The following is a 17,218-nucleotide window of genomic DNA, read 5'->3' on the forward strand; positions in this document are numbered from 1 at the left end:
GCTTCAATCGATATCAAAGATGCATATCTCCAAATGCCAATATTTTCCGCTCACCAGAAATTTCTGTGCTTTGAAATATTAAATCATTCTTTTTAGTTATGGTCCTGCCATTCGGTTTAGCTACAGCACCACGGGTGTTCTGAAAGATTCTGGCACCTCCTTTGGCCAGATTAAGGGCTCAAGGCATAACAGTCCTAGCCTATTTAGAGGATCTACCTTTAATAGGTCATTCAGTCTCAGGTCTAAACCAGAGTCTGATCACAGCTGTAACTACCTGGAATCTCTGGGTCGGATACTCAACCTAGAAAAATTCTCCTTAAAACCATCAAGGAGATTATAGTACTTGGGGCTGGTTATAGATACCTTACAGAAGAAGGCATTCTTACCCCAGACAAGAATCAGTTCCATTGTAGGACTAATTCAACTTATCAAAACAAAGAAAAATCCTTCCATTCGGCTGTGCCTGAGATTGTTAGGGGAAATGGTGGCCTCCTTTGAGGCCGTCCCTTACGCACAGTTTTCATTCAAAACTGCTTCAAAACATCATCCTGTTGGTCTGGAATAAAAAGATATGCTTGGCTCCCGACGTAAGTCGGAGCCTAAATTGGTTGCTATTCAGCAAAAGGGAAAATCTTTTCTACCTGTATCCTGGAGAGTGTTAACAACAGATGCCAGCCTTCTATGCTGGGGAGCAGCCCTGGAAGAAGATTCTGTCCAGGGCAGATGGTACAGGTTAGAGGACCTTGCCTATCAACATTTTGGAAGATTCGGGCAGTACGCCTGGACCTAGAATCTGGGGCGGTCAGACTACGGGACTGTCCTGTCAGGATTCAGTCCAACAAGGCCACGGCTGTGGCTTACATCAATCACCAGGGGGCACGATAAGTCGTGCAGCCCAAAAAGAGGTGAATAATGTTCTAGCTTGGGCAGAACACAACATTCCTTGCCTGTCTGCAATTTTCATTTCAGCAATAGAGAATTGGCAGGCGGACTACTTGAGTCACCAACAATTATTTCTGGGAGAATAGTCTCTTCACCCCGACGTCTTCCTAGCAATATGTCAGAGATGGGGTATTCCGGACATGGACCTATTCAACTTTGTTTCGAGAACACGGGATCAGCTAGCAGGCAGAACGGACGTATTAGTCTTCCCATGGTATCAGCTTTCACTGATCTATGCGTTTCCTCCAGTTCTGCTACTTCCGTGCCTTCTCTGCAGGCTTAAGCAGGAACGAACGTAGATGATTCTGGTGGCCCCAGTGGGTCCCAGAAGATCTTGATTTACCAAGATCATAAAAATGGCATTAGGAGTCATTTGGACTCTGCCATTATAGCCAGACCACCTCACACAAGGTCTGGTATTTCATCCTACCTTATGGACAAAATATTTAACAGGTTTGACTGTTGAATCCCACTTTATAAAAGATCGTGGGTGATCTCCTTCCGTAGTGTCTACTTTGATTAATGCCAGGAAGCCGGCTTCCAGAATCATTTACTATAGAGTCTGGAAGGCATATATTTCTTGGTGTGGATCCAGGGGTTAGCACCCCAGGAAGTATGTCATAGGCAGGATCCCTGATTTCCTGCAAATGGGATCTGAAATGAAGCTGGCCTTGACTTCTATCAAAAGCCAGATCCCGGCATTGTCTGTTTTTTCAAAGGCCTCTTGCTTCCCACTCTTGGTGCGTAGCTTATTCAGGAGGTAACACACGGATTAATCCCCCTATCAAGGCACCTCTAAATCTCCGGGATTTAAAATTAGGCTTATCGGCTTTGCTGAATCAGCCATTTGAGCCTTTACGAGAAATTCCCTTGGTTCTTTTTGACAAGAAAGATAATCTTTCTGGTTGCCATTTCTTCTGCTAGAAGAATATCGGGACTAGCGGCTCTGTCTTGTAAAGAGCCTTATTTGATCATGCATAAGGATGAGGTGGTTTTATGTCCTCATCCTGAATTCCTACCAAAAGTGGTAACAGGTTTTCATTTAAACCAAGATATTATTCTTCCTTCATCCCCAGAGCCTCAATCTAGGGAAGAGAAGGCACTACATTCCCTTGATGTAGTAAGAGCGATTAGAGTCTATTTAAAGGCTATCACTCAGGTTAGCAAAACACATGTTTTGTTTGTACTGCCAGAGGATCCAAAATGTGGACAGGCAGCGTCAAAATCCACTATTTTCCAAATAGATTCGTCAAGTGATTTATTCAAGCTTCAGCTTAAAGAAGAAAATTCTTCCTTGTGTTAGAACGCACTCATCCAGGGCGTTTAGTGCCTCTTGGGGGGTGCATCATCAGGCCTCTATGGCTCAGGTCTGTAAGGCCGCGACTTGGTCTTCGGTTCATACGTTTATCAGATTTTATCAAATCGATATTAAAGGTCATGAGGATATTGCCTTTGGGTGCAGTATACTGCAGGCTGCAGTATGAGACCTCTGGCCTCCTGTTTTTTGTTGTCTCCCTCCCTTCAGTTGCCGTTGCTATGGGACATCCCACATAGTAAGTACTATGACACTGTGTCCTCTGATATAAGAAAAGAAAACAGGATTTTTATAACAGCTTACCTGTAAAATCCTTTTCTTTGTAAAGGTATGAACAGGGCCAGGTAGCAGTCTTAAACTTGATCTTTTCTTTGATGTACATCAGGGGACACAGAGGTCCCTCCCTTCTTGGTATACACTTGTATTGCTTGGCTACAAATCGGAGGACTCCCAGTAGTGGGAGGGGTTATATAGGGAGTACACTTCTTGCCTTAGGGTGTGCCAGTGTCCATCACCTATCAGTGGCCCTATAACCCACATAGTAAGTACTATGGCCCTGTGTCCCCTGATGTACATCAAAGAAAAGGATTTTACAGGTAAGCTGTTATTAAAATCCTGTTTCTGCATTCTGGCATTTCTCCAGTCTGGGGTTGACCTGGGTCTGCCTCTGGGTATAGTCAAGGGTCAGGTTTCAGCCTTAGCGGTTGCTTTGCATTCCTTGGTTTGTGCAAGGGGTCACGTATTGTTCCACCAGTCAGGACTTTGTGGAACCTCCGTTTGGTGCTTTCTGTATTGCAGAAATCTGTTTCTCTCTGTCCTCCTGACATGAGAGGTTATTTTTTTTGGTTGCAATTACTTAAGCTCGTAGAGTTTCAGAATTAGCTGCTCTTGCCTGTAAACAACTGTTCCTGATGATCCATTGTGATGAGGTGGTCTTGTAGCCTCAGCTGTCCGCTTTATTTAAAGTGATTGTAAAGTCTTGTTTTTTTGTTTTTTTTGTTTTACCTGTCCAGTGCAGTGGATTTGCACAGAGCAGCCTGGATCCTCCTCTTTTCGGGTCCTTCTTCGCTGCTCCCTCATGTCGTGCCCCCACAGCAAGCGCCCGAGCAGAGTCACCGCGCCCTGTGTCCATTCAGGTCAGGGAGCTGCCGTTTGGCCCGCCCACTCTTTCCCGATCGGCTAACTGAGTTTGACAGACGTGGGAGCCAATGACGCTGCAGCTGTCTCAGGCAGAGAGTCCCCGACGGAGGAGGGACTTGTGGACATCGCTGGACAGAGAATGGGGCTCAGGTATTAGGGGGAGGCTGCTATACACAGAAGGCTTATTATCATACCATGCATGAAGATAAAAAAAAAACTTTTGCCTCTACAACTTCTTTTAAGATGGTTTTTGTTCCATCGTAACCAGGATATTGTGTTGCATTCCTTCTGTCCTAAGCCTCAGATGTCGGAAGGGCAAGGTGCTTCATACCTTGAATTTGGTTTGTTTAGGTAAAGTTTACGACTGCAGCAATTTGTCAGTTTGATTCACTGTTTATGCTTCCATTTCTCAAGCCTACTGTCTAAACGGCAGGGTTCAGCTGTTCTTAAAGATGGCTGATTATACCAGGAGTTTTGGTGCTACCTGGGCTATTCAACATCAGGCTTCAGTAGATCAAGATTAAGACTATCTGGCCCTGTTCATACCTTTACAAAGTACCCCCAAGTAGCTGTTTGGGCTGTGTGAGACCCTGAACTTTTGTGGTTTTCGATTTTTGGCGCCTGTTGGGTTCTATTATTCAATGTTTAACCCCTGTTATTCAACTGGTGGTCTCACAATTTTTCTCTTTCTGTTCTTCATTAGGTTATTATTTCTAATTGTCTGGCCTTGCTGTCACATTTCTGAAGATTTACACAGTGGTGTTGTTATGTTTGAACATTACATGTAGCTTTTGGACACAAAAGTAAAAGGAACCCGCTTACAACAAAATGTTAATGTATGCTGCGTATGTTAGACTGTTGGCAACAGCCAATTAGCATTTCTATCTTGAACCAATATATGCATACAATATATTCCTGCAGTCTGCCATTTTGACTGCAGCGAACTGATTTATAACACTTAAATGCAAGTACTGCTACACTATCACACTTAAAACAAATGCCATATGGACAGTGACTCCTTTTTTATATAAGTTTACAGGCAGTTTATACACCGAAAGTATTTTATTTTATTTTTTAAATGCACTCCCCATCAGAAAAAGGCGTTTGAACAGAATATGAAATCACCACAGCCAGCTCATACTCATTCGGTTGTAAGACTTGTTTGTTTTGAAATAGATTTCAGAACAGCTATTTATCAAACTTTTGGAATACACCCCTCAATTATATTTAAAAAAACAAGAACTTAATAAATTACATGCATGTTGTAAACTTACTTTATTTTTGTATGTATTTATATTTCTCTAGGAATCACGTGGTTTAGGAAGGAGACCAGAAGATCCTTCAGACATGGTTGATGAGGGAGAACTGGTTTTAACTTTGAATTTGATTTATCCAATGATTTTCCAAAAGGTTTGTTATTATAATATTTAATTATATGCATTAAAGTTTATTCAGCTCCATATTGGCTGCTTTATTTTTAAGTATTTTTGTTACATGTCACAGTAGTGGGCAGTTTATAATCCTACATGCCCTATATTAGAAAAAAATAAATAAATCAGGAAAAAAAGCCTTCACTTATATGAAGATTTGAGTTTATAAACAATAACTGAATTTTTAGGGAGTAATGCCAAATTGCACCCATCAGTCTGTTAATGTATAATTCAACTCTTTCTGTGCATTAGCTCAGATTGGATTTGTCATACTAAACATTGATTAACATAATAGGGGTGTGTGTGTGTATAAGTCCATGCTAAAATCAAACACATAAATCTCTAGCAGCTGTTTTAATATCATAAAATATATATTATTAAAAGCAGCACTTAGAATAAAAAAAACAAATGTGTGCAAATGCCATAAATCAGTGCAAAAAATAGCAAGATTGTGACATCATACAAAGTTATGTGTGTATATAGATATAGAGAGAGAGAATGAGACCCCCAAATGTATGTATGTATGTATGTAGGTAATTTATATATTCTGATGTGACACCAAGTGTTTAATGCTGATTAACTAAATAATGTGACTGCTTTTATTTCTGCCATATTCCCGCTTATTTACGTCCATATCCTGTCTAAGGGTCCGAACAGGTCTGCCTGAAAAACTGACAGGCGAACCTGATCAGACAGCCCGTGTGAAAGAGGCCAAGCAGAGAGATTACAAATAATAATTTTTTTTTTCCTTAATTAAAATTAACATTTTTTTTACTTTTAAAAATAAATAAAAATAAAAGCTATTATGAAAAAAAAAAAGGCTATATGAAGCTATTTAAACCAGCCACCACACTCCCCGTTAGGCAAAAGTCACCAGATAATGCCCGCGATCACTTCTCTTCTCCACTTTGGGAAGGAGATGGGTGGACAGTGAAAACAGTCAGGACTTTGAAGCCCTATTAGCATTGCATTAGCATTGGATGTGTTGTAATATCAACATCCACCACAAGATGGCGACGGATTACAGAAGGACTTCAGAAGGCCGCAAAGCCGTGGCCTCAATTACTGGCCTGCGTGGCCCGATGCGATCGCACGGCGGGGTTGGGTCCACACTGAGACAGGATACCCCAGCTGTGTCACCCCAGGCGCCAGGACGCAAATTCTAGTCGCAAATGCAACCTGGCGCCCGGGGTTTGTTGAGTCCTGATGTACATGAGGATGAGGAGTTTGTGCAGAAAATGGTGTGGTCTGATGAAGTGCAGTTTAAACTAAATGGTACTGTAAACTAGAGCTGCACAATGCTAAAATGAGCATCACGATTTTTTTGCTTAGAAGATAGATCACGATTCTCTCGGCGTAACATCCTCTTTCACATTAAAACAAAAACTGTTTCGTTTTTTTATTTATTGAAGTGTATTTTTTCCCCCAAAAATTGCATTTGAAAGACTGCTGGGCAAATACAGTGTGACATAAAATATTGCAGCAATTACCATTTTATTCCCTAGGGTCTCTGCTAAAATAAATAAATATAAATATAAATATATATATATATATATATATATATATATATATATATATATTGTTTGGGGGTAATTTTCTAGCAAAAAATATTGATTTTAACTTAAGAAAGAAGTGTCAGAAAAAGATTTAGACTTTAAGTGGTTAAACTTCCTGACTTCCTGCATTTACATGTGGTTAAAAGCTTGGCAGACTGCCCAGATTATTTGTTTACACAAGAAGTTCTATCCCTTTGATCTAAGAAGTTAGTGTTAGTTACAATGTCTCAAGTTCTAAATTTGGCAGATTGCCCAGGATATTTTCTTTTGACATCTGAGTGAGCAGATAATCTCTCCACTGGTTTATATGAACTGAATTGCCTACTCTCAGCAGGAGAGATTGTGGGGGGGGGTGATCGTGATTTTTCAACGATCGTGCAGCTCTACTATAAACTGTCATAATTATGTTTATTGAGCTCCAGAACATCCTCATGTTAATGTGGGCTAATCAATTTACCATGGCTCAATGTCTGGTGTGGCTTGTCATCCTGGGGTTTAATTGGACCATTCTTTTTTGAAGGCACGGTCACTGGTCCAGTGTCCCTTGACATGCATCGCACATCCATTTTACCAGCCATTTGTGCGGTTTATGCGGATGAGCAATTTTACTTCCAGCAAAATGGCGCACCACCTCACTTATCTCAATGACATTATATGAGAACGTTGGCTAGGACGTAGAAGTGCTGTTGAATTCCCTCCACGTTCCCTAGACTTAACACCCCCCCCTCAATTTCTATTTGTGGGAAACACTAAAGGATGTGTTGTACTGTGGATAACCAGCTACATTGACTACACTACAGGAAGAAATTGAAACATCATGCAGAGCAATTCCCATGGACACTCTAGTCAGTGTTGTTCATGCAGTAGTTCCCCCCCAAAAATCAAAATTGTCTACAAGCTAATGGTGACAATGGGGTCGCACTTCATAGACACACACACACAACAGGGCTTAGCCCCACCCCCCACTTCCTTCTCACTGCATTTGATTGACAGCAGCAGGTACCAATGGCTTTTGCTGCTGTTCGAGTCCCTGTGTGAAGAGGAAGAGAGGGCAGAAGAGATGCAGCTGTGCACAGTGCTAGATCTCTTCTCACCTCTTCCCTTTCACACAGGGAAGGGGAGGACAGAAAAATATAAAACTTTTTTTACCTTAATGCAAAGCAAACATTAAAGGGATTGTAAAGTGATTAAAAAAATTAAATAACAAACATGTTATACTTGCCTCCACTGTGCAGCTCGTTTTGCACAGAGTGGCCCCGAACCTGCTCTTCTGGGGTCCCTCGGCAGCTGTCTCGGCTTCCTCCCGCAGGTGCTTCTCACGTTCATTAGAGCTCCCTCGCATGGTGAGAAGCACCTGCGGGCACGCTCCCGTGATACAGCCGGCGTCTATAGCCGCTCGCTGTATCACACGGCCCCGCCCCCCGGCGCTCCGCGTCAGTGGATGTGATTGACAGCAACGCGAGCCAATGGCTGTGCTGCTTTCCATCCACTCCAGCCAATCAGCGGCCAGGCTGAACGGTGGAAAGGACGTCGGGGGACGAGCGCTGGACTTTCGAGGGGTGAGGTAAGTAAAACGGGGGGGGGGGGGGGGGGGCTCGGGGCGCAGGCAGTGTGAGATGTTTTTTCACCTTAGTGCATTAAGGTGAAAAAACATTTACCTTTACAACCCCTTTAAGGTCAAAAAAATGTTTTGTACAAAAACATAGGAACTGGTGTGCAGAAAAATGACAACAGGTGCTCTGGATTGATGAGTCAAAATTTTAAATTTCTCTTATATTCACTGACCGACACAGCTCCTCTCTTGGCCATTGGGTTGTTACGCCCACCTTTAGGAGAATACTAGGCATTACATGTTCTGTAACACACAGAACTTTCCAGTTCTGCCCAGGGGGTGGTCCCTTGGGTAACAACCCTCCAGCCTGCCATGCAGTCATCAGTTTTATTTGGCCTAGTGAAGCAGAAGGACCTAGGAACCCCAACGAGCCCATCGTTCCGTCTTTTTTTCTGCAGAAGCTTGGCTTTTTGCACAAGATGATAGATCCTGTGATCTGCTATCAACAGCCGGCTGGGTGACAGGCTAGATACCCTTATCCTTGTAATCTCCCCAGTCCGGCTAAGCGTGTGCAGACCAGAGCTCCGCGCTGGGTCGGCCATGACGAAACCTCAGCTCCAGAAGTGGCCGGTGAGCTTTTATGCTCCGTGGCACACATATGACCGGGCTACCGATGTCTGCGTCAGTGTGCTGGGCCAGCAGCCACCCTGTACTGATCAGTGAGTTGGGTCTGTAATGGAATGTCTCCCAGCTCTTCAGGACTGGTAAGTACAGCTCTCCCTGCCTCGGTGGGGCTGAGCAGCTAGGCATTCCCTGGGAGGTTGATTCGGGGGTCCCTCACCTCCATCTCTTCTCTCCTTGTCCCTTCCCCCCCCCCCCCCCGTGGGGGATGCTGCAAAGCAGTGTGTGTGTGTGTGTGTGTGTGTCTATGCAGGGGCTCTCTGGAGGAGGGGGGGGGGGTGGCTGTGTTCTGGGTCCTGTTTTTCATGTCCCTGGGAGGTGCCTGTGAGGCTGTGCTTTTGTCCTGTGCAGCGCTGTTTCACCGCCATTGTTTCTCTCTGTCCCTCATGGCTTTTACATCAGCGGCCATCTTAGGTTTGGGAAAGGGAAAGCATGCTCTCCTGGGCTTCGGTGGCCATTTTCCCTGTGATTTGTCCTTATATTGGACGCCAGCAGCTATTTTCTGGAAGCCTGAACACGTTTTTGCAGTGTTCTTTAGCGGCAGCATGTGCTCCTGTGCTCTGGTAGTCATTTTCCCTGTGTTTTATGTCCTTATACTGGACGCTGGGCGTAAATTTTATTTGAGCCTGAGCACACTGCAGAGCGGTTTCAGTGCCATTAGCAGCTGCTTCCGCCGACACAGAGCTGATTCCTCTGCACCTGGGAGCCAACAGAGACTACAGGCACTACCTGCTGGATAGTGCAGAACCCCTCAGGGTGGTGAGTCCTGCGGGAAAGAGCCCCTCAGCCAGCAGCAGTAAGGAGGGTGGCACTGTCACTGTTCTAAGTCCCCTTCGGGTGGCAGACAGGGTAGAGTCAGCATGGTTTCAGAAACTGGTGTTTCTTCCCCTGAAATCCAGGCAATTGCAACCGGTTCGCCTGCGCAAGTGCTTCACTGTGCAAAATGTGCAATCTTTCCAGGGAAAAGTGACAGCATCCAGGTGTTTCTCCACTTTGTGCAAACACACACTGTTAGGTAGTGGCCCCTTACCTTGCGGCAAGGAGATAACCGCATATATACAAAAAACACTGCACGTTTCAGATTCTTCTACCCATGTCCATGGGTACTGGTCACAGTAAGTCCTTATTTCTCTTTTGTGTCTTTGTCTGTCTCTCAGTGGGAGCAAGAGTGAATCAAAAGAGGAGGAGTACCAGTGTGTAGTAGTTTAAAAAAAAATCTGTATATTTATTAAGATATCTCACAGGGTACTCACATATATAATATAAACAAAATGCTCATCTCCAACGAGCAGCAAGCTGGTGCTGTTTACATCAATCTGAAGCGCCTTTCCCGTTGGGGAAAGGTGCTTTCCAAGGGTTCTTCTCAAACCTGTTTGTAGTGTAGAAGGAAGGGGTATGTCCAATCTTGGATCTAAAAGCCCTCAATCACTTTGTGAAAGTGCAGAGGTTCAGAATGAAATCGGTTCGCTCAGTAGTCGCTGCAATTCCATCACGGGGACTCCCTGGCGTCCTTAGACATCCAGGATGCGTACCTGCACATACCCATATGCCTCCGGCATTGTGGGATCGCAATCGTGGGATACCTAAATGATCTCCTGAGAGCATCTTCCGCCCCAGAGTTAGAGGAGGATGTGGAGATCACCATGCAGACCCAGCAAGAATGTGGGTGGCTGTTAAACCTAAAGAAATCAATGGTAGTACCGACCGAGCGTTTGGAGTACCTAGGCTTATTGCTGGTCTCCAGGGAAGCAAGAGTGTTTCTCCCTTCAGACAAGCTTCAAACTCTCAGAGCCGAGGTAAAACTGCTGATGAACCGCATGTGGTCGTCGCTTCGTTCTGCATGCGAGTCCTGGGTCTCATGGTGGCCTCCTTCGAGGCAGTACCGTATGCCCAGTTCCACACCCGAGTTCTACAGAAGGCGATTTTGTCAAAGTGGGACAAATCTCCGTTGTCCCTGGATCGGCACATCCATGTGAGCCAGCTAGTCAGAGATTCACTGATCTGGTGCTTGAGGTCCCCGGTGCTTCAGTCCGGGAAGTCGTTCTTACCTCTAAAATGGACAGTGATCACAACGCATGCCAGCCTATCTGGCTGGGGTGGAGTGATGGGGGTTCAGTCGGCTCAGGGCCTCTGGTCAACGGAGGAATCCAAATTGCCGATCAATCTGCTCGAGCTGAGAGCGATCAGGCTATGCCTCTCCACGTGGTCGATGAGACTGTGAGGGTGTCTGATCGGGATCCAGTCAGACAACGCCACTGCGGGGGCGTATGTCAATCACCAAGGAGGAACAAGAAGCTCAGCCGCCGCATGGGAGGTCACTCACACACTTCAGTGGGCAGAGCGACATGTACCAGCCGTGTTGGCCATTTACATCCCGGAAGTGGAGTACTGGCAGGCGGACTATGAGTTGGCAGATGCTGGACCCAGAAAAATGGGCATTGCATCCGGAGATATTCAGGCTGCTGTGCCTGCGGTGGAGCACACCAGACATGGATCTGCTGGCCTCCCGTCTCAATCGGAAGGTGCCGAGATTCGTGTCCAGGACAAGAGATCCTTGGGCAGACGCGTCAGACTTGCTGGTAGCTCCGTGGGGTCAGTATCAGCTGATCTATGTCTTTCCTCCATTGAAGCTACTACCACGTCTGCTCCGCACAGTGGAAGTCGAGGGGATTCCAGTAATTCTAGTCACCCCAGATTGGCCTCAGCATCCATGGTACGCAGACCTAGGATGGCTGGTGGCAGACACGCCCTGGCGACTGCCGTTATGAGAGGACCTTCTGTCGAGGTCCGATTCTCCATCCTGCTTTACCATCGCTGGCTTTAACGGCTTGGCTATTGAGAGCCAGGTGTTGAAGAACAGGGGTCTGTCGGACTCTGTGATCCCCACTATGTTGAGAGCACGGAAATCCTCTTCCAGAAAGATTTATCATCGTACCTGGAAGGCCAACATCCCCATGTGTGAGGAGAAAGGATGGCATCCACGCTCCTTTGCTATATCCAGGATCGTGCTGTTTCTTCAGCAAGGAGTAGACCAGAAGTTGGCGTTGAGCACCATTAAAGGACAAATATCGGCCTTGGCTGTCTTTTTTTTTTTTTTTTCAATGATCCCTGACGTCTCACTCACTGGTGAGTACCTTTGTTCAAGGGGTGTGACATGTAGTCCCTCCGGTGCGTCCACCGTTACCCCCATGGGATCTGAACCTGGTGTTATTGGCGCTGCAAAAACCGCCATTTGAAAATATTAGGGAGATCCCTCTGTTGACTCTTTCCCAGAAAGTGGTCTTTCTAGTGGACATTACATTGGCCAGGAGGGTTTCGGAACTGGCGGCCTTGTCCTGCAAGTCGCCCTACCTGGTTATCCACAAGGATAAGGTGGTGTTGCGTCCACAACCATCTTTTCTGCTGAAGGTTGTTTCGGCGTTTCACATCAATGAGGACATTGTGTTACCATCTCTGTGTCCTAAGCTGACCCATCCTAAGGAGGTGGCCCTTCACTCTCTGGACATGGTTTGGGCTCTGAAGGTGTATTTGTCTGCCACGGCTCCCTTCCGGAAGTCAAACTCGCTGTTTGTTTTGGTGGTTGGTCCAAAGAAAGGCATGGCGGTCTGGTCGGCCACCATTTCCACTTGGATCAGACAGATTGTAGTACAAGCCTACGCCTTGAAGGGGCAGGTGCCCCCCTTTCCGGTCACGGCCCACTCCACAAGGGCAATTGGAACGTCTTGAGCCTTCCGACACCAAGTTCTACAAGGTAGACGTCAGTGCATCGGCTGCCTGTTTTGGCCGCAAAGTTTTGCAGGCGGCTGTATAGTTGAAATTGAGTATGCACTATTTTTCTTTTTAACTGTTTTTTAGATAGAAATGCAGTACCGTTAAGCTAATGCCCTTTTGCATTACATTCCGCAGTTTTTGGTGCGGTTGTGGGTAGTCACTCCTGTTGAGGGTACCCTGGTTTTGTGGTGGATTCTTTCCACGCACTGTTGTTTTTTTGTGGGTAAAGTTACACTAGTTCCCACTTGCCATGGTGGATGAAGTTTTTTAAGGCTGTTTTCGGATTCCTCGTTTGGCACTGCTTGTGGACGTCCCAATGGCTAAGAGAGGAGCTGTGTCGGTCGGTGAATATAAGCGAAAATAGGATTTTTTGTACTCGCCGTAAAATAATTTTCTCTGTAATTCACCGACCGACACAGCACCCGCCCCTCCTTTTTCTCTTTACGTTATACTGCTTGTTGACGTACTGATGACTGCATGGCAGGCTGGAGGGTTGTTACCTAAGGGGACTGCCTCCTGGGCGGTACTGGAAACTTCTGTGTTTTACATAACATGTAATGCCTAGTATTCTCCTAAAGGTGGGCGTAACAACCCAATGGTTAAGAGAGGAGCTGTGTCGGTCGGTGAATATAAGAGAAAGGGATTTTATGGTGAGTACAAAAAATCCTATTTGGCTGTGACAGGAGGCAGTTTGTTCACCGATGGTCTGTAGAGCGGTACAATAATAAGTGTCTGTAGGCGCAGTGAAATTCCTTGCAAGTCTGGAGCTGCATTTCTGCTAATGGAGTTGGAGATTTGGTCAAGAACAGTGGTTTCCTCAATGCTGAGAAATCCTGGCAGATTTATTCTGCAGCAGGACAACAATCCCAAACATACAGCCAATGTCATTAAAGAGGAAGTAAACCCTGATGGGTTTACTTCCTCTTTTTTTCCCTGCAAAGGTAAAGCATAATGGACTACTATGCATCGCATAGTAGCTCATTATGTGTCACTTACCTGACACAGGAGCCAGCGAAGTCGCCGCTGATCCCTGTAGTCCGCCGCGTCCATCTTGCTGGTGGCGTCTCGCAGCTCCGACCAATGACAGCGGCGAAGCCGCGATGACGTCACTCCCGCGCATGCGCACGGGAGTCGCGCCTCGCAGCTCCGCCGCTGTCATACGGCGAGGCCGCGATGACGTCACTCCCGCGCATGCGCACGGGAGTCGACAAATTTGGCAAATCCATTCTTGGACTTGCCGCATTTAGTGCGCATGCGCGCCGCTGTCTACGGCGCATGCGCCGTAGACAGCGGTGCCCATTTTCGGGCAAATATCTCCTAAACCATATAGGTTTAGGAGATATTTCTTGGACCTACAGGTAAGCCTTAATCTAGGCTTACCTATAGGTCCAAGTTGTTTGGAAGGGTTTACTTCCCTTTTAAGAACTATCTTCAGCGTAAAGAACAAGGAGTCCTGAAAGTGATGGTTTGGCCCTCACAGAGCCCTAATCTCGACATCATGGAGTCTGTCTGGTATTACAAGAGACGGAAGGATTTGAGGCAACCTTTATCCACGGAAGATCTGTGGTTCGTTTTCCAAGATGTTTGGAACAACCTATATGGGAAGTTACTTCAAAAACTAAGTGAAACTGTACCTAGAAGAATTGATGCTGGTTTGAAGGCAAAGGGTGATCACACCAAATATTGATTTGGATTTCTCTTCTGTTCATTTACTTTCCATTTTGTTAATTGAGAACAATAAACTACTAACATTTCTATTTCTGAAAGCATTCTTAATATTTTTTACATTTGGATTCTATCCCATAATGATAGGGGAGGGTTGGAAGAGTTTTATTTCATTTGGAGAAGTAGTTTTGGTTTAAAAAAGCACATGGATGCACTCCATTAAGAACTGGGTCTGAACACTTGCTGATTTTCATGCTGTTGGATTGCTGTGTTTTGCACTAAGCAACTGGTTTTTACACACACACTTGCACAGAATTTGCTATTTGTTTGCACACATGGGAATAATTTTAATTGGCAATTATTTTATTTTTTGATGTTTAGGCTATATGCATATGGGCACATTTGCCCCTGTAACATAGTCACTGCCACACAAAGACATGAATGAGTGAAGGTGGCTGTACACAGCAAGGTGCCACTATTTCTGTAAAGTAATGCACGCACGTAGATGTAATGTACCAAATCCCCTAGGTGCATTATGTCTGCATGTGCACTACTTTATGCAAATATGTGTACAGCTGCCTATACACATTCTTGTCTATGGGTGGCTGTACACAGCTCTAGGACACCTAGGACACCAGAAATATGTAGTGTCCTTACATTGTTCAGGGAAATGCACCCATGTTCATGTAGCCTATTGAGATCTACTTTAAACATAGTAATAGTAGTAGTCCTCTTGAGTTGCCAGTGGACAGACTAGAGCCTGGACACATTTTATTTGGCACTGTCCACAGCACTAAAATCTGCACACATCTGTGTTGTAACTCTTTCTCCAGTGTTGTGTGTATTGGCTTCCGTCTTGGCTTTTCCCACACTGTCTGCAGTAGCTTCTCTGGCAGCTCTCCTTTCATTGCTTGCCTTACATTCTCTGGAATTTCCAATGCACACACACACACACACACACACACCTTTCAGTGTCCCCTTTTACTACTTTCTCTGGAGTCTTTACCTCCACTTTAATTTCTGGAAGTGCCCTGATCTACATATCTTTTTAGATGCCACATTTCACTGTCTTTGATATTCTGCTCTCCACTTTCACTACAATGCTTTTCTTTCTGTTCTGTGGCTACCAAAATGGAGGCAAACGCCAAAATGTTATTTTGCTTTATTCTAAAGTACAAAAGTATATTTGATTTTAGATGTCTTCGTTAAAGTGGAAATTCATTCTAAAGCTATAAATCTACTGGCGGCCACCCTCTAAGACTAATTTGTCTAAGGGTCCTTTCACACGGGGCAGATCAGTGCTGAACCGCCCCGTGGATATCCGCTTGCTCAGCGGGGATAGCCGGAGCGATCTCCGCTGAGCAGGAAGATGACAGGTCTGTCTCTGCACACTGCGCAGGGACGGACCTGTCACAGCGGCGCTCTCCCCTATGGGCGATTGGGTGACGACGGACCGAAGTGTCCGTCGTCATCCGATCCGATGACGGATGGAAAAATAGCTTTTTCCTCTGTCACACTTTTTTGGATCGGAGCGGGTCGGATGTCAGTGGACTTGTCACCGCTGACATCCGACGCTCCATAGACCTCTATGGAGCATCCGTTCAGGTCCGCCTGAAAAACTGACAGGGGGACCTGAACGGATCGTCCGTTTTGAAAGGGGCCTAACTCTATAAAGCAAAAAGCGATATACATACCTTTCTGCTGCCTATCCAGCCTGTTCTCCAGAGGCAGATGCTGTGTAGAAGTGACGGCTTGCAATGGCTGTGAAATGCTTGGGAAAGGACTTCACCCATAGAGTTACTATGGGACATCCATTGTCAGCTGCCTCTCCTGCACAAACCTACACACAGCAGCTACCACTGATGAGATGGGACTAGATAGGCTGCAGAAAAGTTATGTATAGCGATTTTTGCTTTACAGACTTAGATAGATTAGTGTTAGAATGTGCATCTGTGACAACCTGCCGCACTATAATGACGGCGGCTGGTCGGCAAGCAGTTAATGGCATGTTTTATTCTATTACAGCACAAAGAATACAAACCCTATGAGACCATATTAGTGCTTGGCAGTCAGAAGCTTTCAGAATTGAGAGATGCCATCAAATGTGTCAGTGACCTACAAATTGGAGGGGAGTTCAGCGACAATCCAGATTTGGCTCCTGAAAACATTTGCAAGGTAAAATTTATTATTGGGGTACAATGACCCTGGGGCCTATTTTTGAAAAAAAACAAGGAAACAAGAATTATGGGCTATCTTACCTCGAGGAGCTTTTGTGTTTTTTGTTTTGTCCATGAAAACTTAGCTGACATGTCCTGACATATTAGTTTTCAGCTACTATTGTTGATTTGGTGATTTGTGGGTATTTCAGGGCATTATCCAATTGCATTTGAAGGCATGAATTTTAAATTGAACCACATGTTAATATCACCATTTTGTCATTTAGTAGTCCAGCAAATACTACAAGTTAATTCTTTCTTTGTTACAGAGATGTTCCTTTTGAACTATTCATTCCTAATAGGGCCACATGTATACAGAAAATGAGAGGAAATGTCTTCAAAGTCAGGGTAATTCCCCTCTTAAGCTGGCTATACTCTAATAATTTTACTTTGTTCAACTAGCGTGTTTAATGAAAAAACAAAAATGGCCCAACTCCCCCATCCTTAACGAAAAAACAAAAATGACCCGACTCCCCCATCTACACATCCACTGTGGATAGGGGATATCCGTTCCACTGTGTTATTGTGTTCTGAAGCCAGGTAGCCTTCCCCCGTCAGAATACACTGATTAGTGCAGCTGGCTATAGCCAGCGGCACTGATCGTTAAGTAAAAAACTGACAGGCTGGTTGTACAGAAGTTGATCAGTAGATCGACTTTTGTACAACCAGCCTGGCATACATGGATTGAAATTGCTGAACAGGCCAAGTTTTGATCCATGGAAGGCCTCCTTTAGACAGTTTTTTTGTCCTGGAAGAGTTCTATTTGTTGGAAGATTTACCCTCACTTCTGGTGACAGTCAGGGGAGGGCTGGCAGCCTTAGGCCTGGGGGGCAAGTCCAGTTAAGTGGCCCATTGAACCACTGAATCAACTCACCATCCATGCCCACCTGGTTTTATAACGGATGATTATAACGGGGGAGGGTGTTAAAGTGGTTGTAAACCCTTACAAA

The 17,218-nt window shown here is 45.2% G+C and overlaps 1 protein-coding gene across 2 annotated transcripts in view; it reads left to right on the forward strand.

The window, feature by feature from the left end:
• Positions 1-17,218, forward strand: part of SNAPC3 (small nuclear RNA activating complex polypeptide 3) — a 120,499-nt gene that overhangs the window by 86,946 nt on the left and 16,335 nt on the right. For both annotated transcript variants that reach the window (XM_077475123.1, XM_077475124.1), the window contains exons 4-5: positions 4,703-4,807; positions 16,078-16,227. In XM_077475123.1, the coding sequence (XP_077331249.1) occupies positions 4,703-4,807; positions 16,078-16,227 (255 nt within the window). The remainder of the gene's footprint in view (positions 1-4,702; positions 4,808-16,077; positions 16,228-17,218) is intronic.

The sequence above is a fragment of the Lithobates pipiens genome, unplaced genomic scaffold, assembly GCF_037356315.1.
Source record: "Lithobates pipiens isolate NorthernLeopardFrog02 unplaced genomic scaffold, aLitPip1_a1.2 Scaffold_13, whole genome shotgun sequence".
Taxonomy (NCBI): domain Eukaryota; kingdom Metazoa; phylum Chordata; class Amphibia; order Anura; family Ranidae; genus Lithobates; species Lithobates pipiens.